Source organism: Labeo rohita, chromosome 16 (assembly GCF_022985175.1).
Source record: "Labeo rohita strain BAU-BD-2019 chromosome 16, IGBB_LRoh.1.0, whole genome shotgun sequence".
In the NCBI taxonomy this organism is placed as follows: Eukaryota; Metazoa; Chordata; class Actinopteri; order Cypriniformes; family Cyprinidae; genus Labeo; species Labeo rohita.
This window is the reverse complement of record NC_066884.1, coordinates 16,451,135-16,463,451: the sequence shown is the minus strand read 5'-3', so window position 1 is coordinate 16,463,451 and position 12,317 is coordinate 16,451,135. Positions and strand designations below refer to the sequence as shown.

The window sequence follows — 12,317 nt, the reverse complement described above, 5'->3', positions numbered from 1 at the left end:
CTGTATAAATCACTGTCACTTTATATCATTTTTAGAGATACTAAAAGGTTCATTTGTTTTTTTTTGTCTCTCTCGCACACACATATCCATCCACGCTTGTCTCTTTCACTCTCTTTCCCTTTCTAATCTAATTCATGGATTTAATCATGTGATTCAGAATACTGATCAGAGCCGTGTGTGTGTGTTTTTATGTCAAGAAAACACTTCTGCTTCACTCACAAACAGAGATCATGTGCTGTCAGCGTCCCTGGAGCTTGTGATCTCAGCACTATAATCAGTACTGACATAGACGAGATCATCATATCAGTCTTCACACATGCATTTGGGCACCTTGGTAATAAGATTACTGTTGGTGAATATTACAACTCGAGACTGGTGAACCAATCAGTCTAGTGTGTTCCTGGTCAACCAGTCAATCTGGCACCACAGGTGCCCATATAAATACAAAACGCAAACACAAAGAGATTGTGTAGCAGTAAAGATGTCCTGAGCTTTGAAAAGCTGCTTATCAGGCCAGATTGTCCGTGAAAAGCCTCTGACGGAGCTGAGAAATTGTGTTTTTACTAGAGTGCTACAACCCACAGGCGTTTCTTCTAGGCTTTCAGAGCTGTAAGAGCCTGATGAATAGAGCTGAGAGATCAGGAAGAGGATGGAAAATGGAGATAAAACATTGTGGGAGTTTGTGGGAATAAGACTGATGGAAAATGCACTGATGCAGTTGATAGTGGAGAGAAAAGGAAGAAAAGCACTTTGACAGGCAAAATGTCTTCAGACTGCTGATGCTGCTGGATTTAAAGGAGCAGTAGTTCATCCAAAAACTACTGACTTTCTTTTATGTACAGCCCAATATTAAAGTTGTGACGTAATGGAAGAAGAAAATCTTTTCATCTGTATTGTGACATCCAGCTGAAACAGATTGTTTAAAAGAAGAAAATTCATGGCTGGATCTTAGTTTAATACATCAGTTGTTGATTGGAAAGAATTTATTAATCTCAGTCTCACTCAGTAAAAAATACATAACGGAGCAAAGAGGAACATGACAACGCAGAGACAAATGAAAGAGCAGGTTACTTTAGGTATAAAACAAAGTCTCAGCTTTCAAATTTTGTATTTTTTTTTTTAAATACTGAAACAAATACTGTTTTGACTCTTTAATGTTGCGATAAATCGCTGTAGCGCCTCAGTTCAAGTGGCACAGAAACTGAACATCTCTTGCTCTTTCCTAGTTATAACATGAAATAAACACAAATGAACATTAGAGCGTATCTTGTTTCAACCATGGCAAGACGTCAATACAAACCATTTTTCAAGTTCAAGTCCACCAGTGGTAATCTACTCTCCTGTCTGGTTTGTTTGACGCCACACCGACAGGCATCTGAGAATGGCTCGATTTGACAAAGGGGATATTATATTATTTACAGATGAATTGCATGGATTTTTATCATTATAGTGTAGATGTGTACATACACTGCCAACACACATTAACTTTGCATCCGATGACCCTTTTAAAATCCCTTCTGATTAAAATCAGAAGTTGTATCTGTTATTTAATAGACCTGAGCTAACATAAACAAATAATGAACAGTTATATTTGTGTTTTTAACGACTAAAGTTAACAAAGATTTAAAAAATGGCTGCAACAAATATATTGCTCATTGTTGGTGAAGGATTAGTTCACTTCCAGAATGAAAATTTCCTGATGATTTATTCACCCCGTGTCATCCGAGATGTTCACATCTTTCCTTCTTCAGTCAAAAAGAAATTAAGGTTTTTGAGGAAAACATTCCAGGATTTTTCTCCATATAGTGGACTTCAGCGGTGGCCAACAGGTTGAAGGTCCAAATTGCAGTTTCAGTGCTGCGTCAAAGGGCTCTACATGATCTCAGCCAAGAAGTAGGGGGCTTATCTAGCGAAACAATGCAATTTTCTATGAAAAATACAAATTTATATAACTTTTAACCACAAATGCTCGTCTTGCACACACATTGTGTAATCACGCACGCGTGACATAGGCGGAAGTACTGACCCAGTGTTTACAAAGTGAACGTGCAAAGAAAGTCAAACACCCTTTACAAAAAAGGCAAAATGACGATGCTGGGCAATTTTGAAGTTGGACGAGAAAATGAGATGGAGTTATACATTCTACCCTACCTTTTTGAACAGACGTACACAGACGAAGAACTAACCATGTGTCACTTTTGTGCAAAGACATGCATTTGTGGATAAATGTATATACATTTTTCTTTTTTTAAAGAAAATGACCAATTGTTTAGAGAGATAAAACCTGTATTCTTTGGCTGAGATTGTGTAGAACCCTTTGAAGCTGCATCGAAACGGCAATTTGGACCTTCAACCTGTTGATGTCCACTATATTGGAGAAAACATGCTGGAAAAGGTTATCTAAATTATAAAAACAGGATTTTGAGGGTAAGTAATTGATGACAGAATTTAATTTTTTGGGTGATCTGTTCCCTTAAGCTCAAAATTTCTCGTTTTCTCTTCCTCTCTCTTCCTTGTGTATAGAGATTGTGGACCGTGTAGCTCTCGGTGAGTGGCCATATCTTCGCCCATCTGTGAACCCGCAGGCCCACAGTGAGGAGCTGGGTCAGCTGATGCAGCGTTGCTGGGCTGAAGAACCATCAGACAGACCAGAGTTTAGCCATATTAGTGTCTTACTCCGCAAACAGAACAGGTCTGTTCCCATTTTACGCTCTAGTTCTTGGTGTATTGGCTCACTTGTGTGTTTACTTGTTTCTAATTAAAAACATTTTATAGTTCAATTATGGTGCTTGCAAAGCATCCAGACTATTAGTGTTGCCATGCTAACATTGTAGCCTAACAATCATTTTGTTTAATTTTTGTATGTATTATTATTTACCTGATCATGTTTCTTTATCTCTCATCCTCTTTCTCAGGGAGCACAGAAGTAATATCTTGGATAATCTCTTGTCTCGCATGGAGCAGTATGCTAATAATCTGGAGGAGCTGGTGGAGGAGAGGACTCAAGCCTATCTGGAGGAGAAACGCAAGGCAGAAGCTTTACTGTACCAGATCCTCCCTCAGTCAGTTGACTCACATAATACACAGCAAACAAATGAGCTATAATAATCAATAAATCATGTACACACTTGGCTTACTCTCATTTCTGTTGTGTTAGTTCAGTGGCAGAGCAGCTGAAGAGGGGTGAGACGGTGCAGGCCGAAGCTTTTGACTCTGTCACCATCTACTTCAGTGATATTGTGGGCTTCACAGCTTTGTCAGCAGAAAGCACGCCTATGCAGGTATATTAACACTTAACCCTGAGAATATTTCTGCTTTGTTTTTACTGTTGCACTCTGTAATGATTTTAAGTGGATGTTTCTTCCGTAGGTCGTCACCCTCCTCAATGATCTCTACACCTGCTTTGATGCCATTATAGATAATTTTGATGTTTACAAGGTATTTACACCTCATACAAGACAGTTTTATAAAGTGTGTCTTTTTGAATAGTTAACCCAAAAATGAAAATTCTGTCATTAATAATTCACCTTAATGTTGTTCCAACCTCGTAAGACCTTCGTTCAGCTTTAGAACACAAATTAAGATATTTTTGATGAAATCTGAGAGCTTTCTGACCCTGCATAGACAGCAATGCAACTACCATGTTCAAGGCCCAGAAAGGTAGTAAGGACATCACTATAATAGTCCATGTGACACCAGTGGTTCAACTGTAATGTAATGACGCTACAAGAATACTTTACGACTTACTAAAAATAATGAATTTCTTTTCTTCCCTGTCAGCCATCGCCACTCTTTCACGAGAGTACCACGACGCATGAATGTCACTTGGTCAAAAATGCTTAATTTGCATTAATTTTTAAAATACATTTCGAATGGATACTGATAGAAAAATTCATATCACATAATGTGCATTTTTGCTTTTAGTTTAGTCTATTTTCATATCACAAAATTTGTCATTTAAATAAAAATCAGGCCTGTTGACCTTTAGTACCTCGACGTAAAACTTTTACTGTATTTAATAGAAAACATCTCCAGTTTTAACTACATTTTTGTTACTTTTTTGTTACACGTGTTTTTTGTTTGTTTTTTTGTGCCGATATGAATCTCCACCTTGTGCTGTGGTGGTTTTGTTTCCCATTGGATTAGGTGGAGACAATAGGCGATGCCTACATGGTGGTTTCAGGATTGCCGGTACGGAACGGGAAACTGCACGGTCGTGAAATCGCACGCATGTCCCTTGCTCTATTGGAGGCTGTCAAAACATTTAAGATTCGCCACAGAGCTGATCAGCAGTTGAAATTACGAATCGGCATTCACAGTGGTAAGAATGATGGCTTCAAAGCTTATTTGAGTTGCATTGTGATGGACTTTTAATTAGCAGAAAACTGACAAGGATTCTTCTGGTTGTCATGAGCTCTCTTAATGTAAGTTTTCTATCCGTTACAGACATAATTGTCGAATTCTCTTATGGAAGAGAGCAGGTTTTAAATTAGCATGCATAGTTTCCACAGCATTTCCCATGTGTGTGTGTTTCAGGTCCTGTGTGTGCAGGTGTAGTTGGGCTGAAGATGCCTCGGTACTGTCTTTTTGGAGATACAGTGAACACATCTTCTCGTATGGAGTCGAATGGAGAACGTAAGTACTTACTGCTCCCAATTGCACTACATTGCAATTTCTGCTTGTAACCATAGTAACTGTACAGGTCAAGAGTTCAGGTCAGTTAGTAAAGGGCTAACGTTAGTGGTTTAAGCAGTGATTGTATACCGGGGTGGCCAAACCCGGTCTGGTAAACTCTGCAGGACGCTGGCCCTCCAGGACCGAGTTTGGACACCCCTGCTCTATACTAAGGGTATGAGATAATAACTGAAGAAATGTTGAGTGTGTTTAATTCCAACAATATATTGGTATAAAAAAGACAAATATCAGCAGAGTTTAGCTGCAGACCACTGAATCTGAGATTACTTTTTTATTTATGAAAAAATAACATTTTTAGCATTAGCCTTTTGCTCCCCTGTTGAAAAAACAACATATGCTGGTTAGGTATGTTTTGAAGTATGGCTGCTGGTTTGAGCTGGTTTAAAGGAGAAATCCACTTCCAGAACAAACATTTACAGATAATGTACTCACCCCTTTGTCATCCAAGATGTTCATGTCTTTCTTTCTTCAGTCATAAATAAATTGTTTTTCGAGGAAAATATTTCAGTATTTTTTTCTATATAATGGACTGCTGTGGTGCCCTGAGTTTGAACTTCCAAAATACAGTTTAAATGCAGCTTCAAAGGGCTCTAAACGATCCCAGTCCAGGAAGAAGAGTCTTATTTAGCACAAGTTATTTTCATAAATACAATTTAAATACTTTTTCATCACTAATGCTTATCTTTTCTTGCTCTGCCTGAACTCTGTGTATTCTGGTTCAACAACAGATCAAACACCCTCAACAAAAAAGGTAAAACAAAAAAATCGATGTAGGATGATTTTGAAGTTGAGGAAGAACATGAGATGGGAGTTTTTCGGCATACTCTAACTGTCATGGACCGGAAAAAAATGGAGTTTAGGCAGAGCAAGATGAGACAAGCATTTGACATTAAAAAGTATATAAATTGTATTGTTTTTTTGAAAATAACAGATCATTTCACTAGATAAGACCCTTATTCCTCGGCTGGGATCGTTTACAACCGCATTTGAGATGGTTTGAAGCTGCATTTAAACTGCATTTTGGAAGTTAAAACTCGGGCCATCACAGAAGTCCACTATACGGAGAAAAATCCTGAAATGTTTTGCTCAAAAACATAATTTCTTTACGACTGAAGAAAGAAAGACATGAAAATCTCGGATGACAAGGGGGTGAGTACATTATCTGTAAATTTTTGTTCTGGAAGTGGACTACTTCTTTAAGCTGGTCCTTAGCTGGTTATGTGCTGGTCCTAAGATGGTCCTGAGCAGGAGCTAGTTGTTTAGGACCAGCACATGACCAGCTTAAACCAGCAGCCATGCTTCAAAACATACCTAACCAGCATATGCTTTTTTTTTAACAGGGTACCATTTAATGATCAAATTTATCGATATTTTCCCCCTGAATTTTTTTTGCCTTTTTTGAACATCTGCTTCAGTGTTTCAACACTGATGAATCTTCACGCTGTATTATCGACACCATATTTCCATAATGACATTCACCATCATTCACAAAGCCCAAACAAAAAAAGTTGATGAAAAGATTCTGTTGTAATTCAAATTTAATTATTTCCCCCACCACCTATTTCCCCATATAAACGCTGCCAGATAAATGACAACTATCAGTGTTAGATAACACTTGACAAAAGCAAAACAAATTGCAATCAGGAAAGGGATGAATCGTAAGTGTCGCTAATTCATTTCTCACAGGAGAAGATTAGAATATATGGCTGTCTTGACCGTCACAATTCTGACTAAAACATGGGAGTTTTACTTATGTGCATTTTTAATATTTTGATCCTGCTAGACTGTTTATTTAGTACAGTACATCTTAAAATGTGTTGTTGTTAATGAAATCATTTAAAAATGTTTTTGTTAATTGAACCGATTAGTATGGAAGCCTGTTTCCGCCACTGAATAAAAAATAAAAACCTGCGACTTTTTATCTAATACAAACTCTCAATTCTGACTTTTTTTCTCAGAATTGTGGTATAAACTTACAATTGCAAACTATAAAGTCAAAATTGCGAGATATAAACTGACAATTCTGACTTTTTTCCTCAGAATTGCATCATGTAAACTCAATTGTGAAAAATAAAGTCAGAATTGCAAGATGATAACTTTTTGATGACTTTTTTTCTTGTAATTCTGATTCTGAGATATAGGCCTAAATATAGATATCCAATTTTGTCCAATTTTGAGGGGAAAAAAAAAAAAGTGTTTATATCTCACAATTCTGACTTACCTTTTTTCTGAGAAAAAAGTCAGATTTGCAAAATATAAACTTGCAATTCTGAGAAAAAAAATCTGAATTGCGAGTTTATATCTTGGAATTCTGACTTTATTTCTCAGAATTGCGAGTTTATTTAATCATAATTCAGAGTTTGTCTCACAATTCTGAATATAACTCGCAATTGCAATTTATATCATGCAGTTCTGAGAAAAAAGTCAGATTTGTGAGTTTATCTCTTGCATTACTGACTGCATTACTACAGAATTGCGTGTTTTAAAATTCTGACTTTATATCTTACAGTTGTGTTAATTTCTTCTGAGAAAAAGTCAGATTTGCAAAAATATAAACACAATTCTGAGAAAGAAAATCTGAATTGAGTTTATATCTCGCAATTCTGAGAAAAAGTCAGATTTGCAAAAATATAAACACAATTCTGAGAAAGAAAATCTGAATTGAGTTTATATCTCGCAATTCTGAGAAAAAAAGTCAGATTTATATCTTGCAATACTGACTTTATAACTTTTATAACAATTCAAGTCAGAATTGCGAGATGTAAATTTGCAATTGCAAGAAAAAAGTCAGAATTGTGAGGTAAAAATCGCAATTGCCTTTTTTTTTATTCAGTGGGCTTCAATAGATTAGATGGCAACTAACTAAAATAAGTTGAAGTAAAATGAAAATAAAAAATAAAAGCTTATTTAAAGTATCAATAAATATTTTATAATATACAAATAATGTGTGCCAAAAAAACCCCACTGTCTCTTTAGTATACCTGCAGGTGGAAAGTATGCAGAAATCATGTTTGCCAACACACATTAGTCAACCCTGTGAAGTGAGCTGAGCTGTGCGTACACAAATAATCAGGATTTATACAGTAACGCTGTAATCATTCACATGCTGTTATCCTGCAGCTCTGAAGATTCATGTGTCGTCAGCCACTCGAGATGTGCTACAGGAGTTCAACTGCTTCCAGCTGGAGCTGAGAGGAGATGTGGAGATGAAGGGAAAAGGCAAGATGCGGACCTATTGGCTTCTGGGGGAAATAAAGAACAGTGATTGAGACGGTGGGGAGCGAGAGAGCAAAAAAAAACTCCACGGGATTGACGGAGACACACTGACTCTATTCAAACGCATCCACAGGGAAACCAAGATTGTTTTGTTGGCCGAACGCGCACACATACATAATCTTGTACAGCACTAGATGATATCTGACCTTGTATATATGTACTTTAAGATGTTTCTTTTGTAAGAACACCAGCTGCAGATGTAAATGGAGTGAAGGTTGAGTTTGATTGAATATCGTCCCCTGGTGGATAAAGAGCAGTACTGCTGGCTTAAAATATATTAGGCTAAATAAACATGATTACTTTCAGGGTGTGTGTGAGAAAAGACATGTAAATATTACAGATGATGAATTATCTAGATTTTAGCTCACCAAAAAATGACTTGACTTTCATAATTCAAATTTTTGAAGACATTGATCATTTACTATTTTGTCATTTATTTCACTTGAGTAATATTTATAAATTCTTATATTCCAAATATTTTTTTTTTTCACCCAGTCAGACTCTTGCACACATATTTTGCATATTCTTCCTCAAGCCATCTAGACACATTAATCTTTGGTTCATCTCCCAGATGTTTTTGCTGAATAAGACAGGCTCCAGTTTTAAGAGAGTTGATATTAATATTTTTTGGTTTGATTGAAGCAGCAATTTTGTGAGCCACGCAGCAACAAAAAAAAAACAGCAGCTTTAACAAGGCATAAACAGTCCATAAAAATAATGGATTAAAAACATAGCTCATTTTGATTTTAGACCATCTTTTTAGCCATTACACTTGCAAAGTCTACAGGTATGTTTTTGCCACTTTGCCTTTGCATCATTTTACATGCTTGTATGTTTCCATGTGTTTATGTTCATCCAGAACAGTTTTACTTTATTTCTACGCCTTTGTCAGTCAGTAAGCCAGTTTAAAGGTTCAGTGTTTAGGATTTATAATAAAACACCTGGCAACATAGTCATGGGAGCCAACCACTATTTGCTGCATAGAGTCTATCTCTAAATTACCCACATAAGGTCATGACTATAATGCAGCACATTCATACAGACCCTGAGACGCAGTCAAGATCTGAACCCACTTATAGTCATATTTAATTTCTTTCTTATCTATTCTCTTGAGAGCCTGGGCAAGTACCTGCTTGACACTTCAATTACTTTCAACCACCTTGAGTGCATTTTCTGATTTCAGATTGTCACTCATTCCCATGAGCACTTAAAGGCGACAGATTTGCAAGTGCAGGTTAAGTATTACTCAGATAGGCTATTAAAACTGCTCCTTTGTGTTTGATCTTTGCATTAGAGAGACATAACAGAAATATTGTCATGTCATATCATTTAAAACCCCATATAATACTCATTGCATCCATTATAGTGTTGAAAGCACCGATGGCATTTAAACTTAATTGTTATAATATTGTGACGCAAAGAGATGAAAGGAAATTCTCAAGTTCAAATTCTGCTTGGGTTTTCCTTTGGTTAACAATGCTGTGTTATATTCAGCATTCCATGGTTGGTGCACAAAATTTTTAATATTTTAGCATTCGTTTTAGCACATTTGGAAACTCATGCAGACTTAGAAGACCTTGGTTTTATGTTTGAATAATTTCTAACAATTTCCTAATCGGACACAATATTTGTTTCTTAATAACTGTACACAAGGAGTCTCAGTTAATACATACACATGATCCATATATGCTAGTCATGTATTTGAATATACAATGCCTTGCGAAAGTATTCAAACCCCTGCATTTTTTTTCATGTTTTATGTTGCAGCCTTATGTTGAACTGCTTTAAAATACCCTTTTCCCCACATCAATCTACACTGTATAAAACAAAAAAGTTTGTAACAACTTTGAAAATTTATTAGAAATAAAAAAAACTGGTAAGTACTTGCATAAGTATTCATTTGTGGGACACTTGAAATGTAGCTCAAAAGCATTTATATCACTTGTAGATGTTATTACACTTTGAGTGGACTTAACCTGTGGCAAATTCATTTGAATGAGTATGATTTGGAAAGGGACACACGTCTCAATAAAAGGTCTAACAGCTGGAAATGCATATCAGAGGCAAAACCAAGCCCTGAGGTCAAAAGAACTGCCTGTAGAGTTCACTTGTCAGAGGACTCGTCAGAGTAGACGGAAAGGTCCACATAGGAAAACAAAGAGATAGCCTTAATGAAAACCTAGTCCAGAACACTCAGAACCTCAGACTGGGCAGAAGGTTCACCTTCCAACAGGACAATGAGCCCAAGTACACAGCAAGAGTGGCTTATAGTCACCTCTATAAATGTCCTTGATTGGCCCAGCCACAGCCTGGGCTTGAACCCAATCATAGATTTTTGGATAAACCTGAAAATGTGCATCTGCCCCCCATCCAAGCTGACAAAGCTTGAGAGGTAAAAAGGTAGGGCGAAGAATTTCTGAAGAACTGCTTTGTCATTATGTTGTATGGAGTGTAGACTGGTGTGGAAAGAAAATATTTAAAGCAGTTTAACATAAGGCTGCAACATAAAATGTGAAAAAAAATGAAGGGGTTTGAATACTTTTGCAAGGCACTTGCTTTTTTAATTTATTGGTAATGCATCAACATATCAGACAGCATTTGAACTGTAGCATTTATTTGCATATTATAAACAAGGCAAATATGACCAGACTAGACCAATAACACTTAATAAGGGCTCCAGAACGTTTCAAATGCACAAAATGTTCTTCAGACTATTCGAATGCCCTTCACAATAAGAAAAAATGTGGTTCTTTCAGGAACTGTTCACTTAAAGATTCTTCTGTGACGCGAGCTGTGGTGCGATTCCTGACGTGATCAGTTCTGTCGTTATAATCACAGTTTCTTTCACAGTTTTTACATTTGTTTTATTATATTGGAAAATGCTACAAGTTAATTTACACAAAGTCAAAGTCACACAAGAAATGTTCCCATGTTTAATCTGTGATGTTTGAGATAAGTGTGAGATATATGGTTGCTATTTAAAGTTAACATCAAGTTTCCTTGGAAAATCATTTCACCGAGACCAGGGAGCCTTACGTAAACATTTTATCCATCCTTTTTGTAAAAATCCATAGTTTAGGTGAGAAGGTCTCACTAGTTCTGAACAGTCACATGAATCTTGCAGCTGTAGAGGAGCAGGGTCTCCACAGGCCTTCACGTTTCCAAAAGAATAATAAGACTGGTTCTTTGATTTCACAGGAGTAGTTAAACAAGGTGCACGTTTTGCTTTTCTGAGAAATTCCTGAAACCCATTTTCCTCAAAAAACAACGATTCCCTTCTGCAAACGCACGGACTTTCACCAAGTGTCAGAAAGCCGTACGGAGTGGTTATTTTGCTGAGATGCGGTAATGACATTGCAGCTCTGGTGGTCGGGTCTGACAAAGCGTAAGTCTGAAGATCGTCCATCAAGTTTAGCTCGTGCTCGTCTGAGAACGGGCAGCAGCGCGTCAGTGCTCGGACTAACTGTGATGGGTGCGTGGACCGGGGAATAGTGTGCCGCCGTCCACTCCCGACTCCAGACTTCTCCCTCCCGCATCCCTTGAGTCTCGCCGGGCACAGTGAGGGGATGGTGAACTCGGGTACAGTGTCAGGTGTCACCACCATATTCCAAAGAGGCAAGTGCCTCGTTGCTGCCGGACGAATCTCCCGAACGTTTGCTTGGAAAGATTTTTCTCGCTTAGCAGATGAAAAATCACGAACTGGTAGATTTCTGCCCATTGTTTACACTTGGCATATAACATTCAGGTTAAATGATGGTAAAGGTTTTCCGTTGAGCCACTCAATGTTTTCGATGGTTGTTGAGGGCATTTTCTTTGCAGTCCTTTTATTTTAAGATTTTTCACAGCTTATGAAAGTCTAGAGTAAGTCTTGCTCTGCTCCACTTCTAGACAGGACGAGAAACCCAAGTGGCAGCTGAAAATAAATATACAGTCCCAACATAAATAGACTCCTCCCTTTAGGATAATGAAGTAAAAAATGAGGCGTTATTCTAATTCAGTTTTACATACATAAATGTACTTTTTCCTGTTAGCAAAGAAATAGAAAACTATGTATCTGTTCATTTTAGTAGCCTACTAGGAAAGCTAAAGACCATTTATGTTCTCTAAATAAAAAAAAATTTTAGATAGACATTAAAGTCTCTTTTCTTTTCTTTTCTTTTCTTTTCTTTTCTTTTCTTTTCTTTTCTTTTCTTTTCTTTTTTTAAACCCCTGGCTGTATTGATGTAATATAGTTAGAAGCATAATAATAAAAATAATAGTAACACTTATAAGGTACATTAGTTAACTAAATTAGTTAACCTGAACTAAGAATGAACAGTACGTCTACAGCATTTAGTTAATGTGTA

At 36.9% G+C, this 12,317-nt stretch overlaps 1 protein-coding gene across 1 annotated transcript in view; it reads left to right on the top strand.

Annotated features, from left to right (window-relative positions):
• The window catches only part of npr1b (natriuretic peptide receptor 1b), a 45,931-nt gene extending 37,472 nt beyond the window's left edge, over positions 1-8,459 (top strand). The window contains exons 16-22 of the mRNA XM_051131548.1: positions 2,524-2,692; positions 2,916-3,062; positions 3,158-3,281; positions 3,370-3,438; positions 4,147-4,321; positions 4,537-4,635; positions 7,816-8,459. Coding sequence (XP_050987505.1) covers positions 2,524-2,692; positions 2,916-3,062; positions 3,158-3,281; positions 3,370-3,438; positions 4,147-4,321; positions 4,537-4,635; positions 7,816-7,964 — 932 coding nt within the window. The 3' untranslated portion in view covers positions 7,965-8,459. The remainder of the gene's footprint in view (positions 1-2,523; positions 2,693-2,915; positions 3,063-3,157; positions 3,282-3,369; positions 3,439-4,146; positions 4,322-4,536; positions 4,636-7,815) is intronic.
• Positions 8,460-12,317: the final 3,858 nt, after the last annotated feature.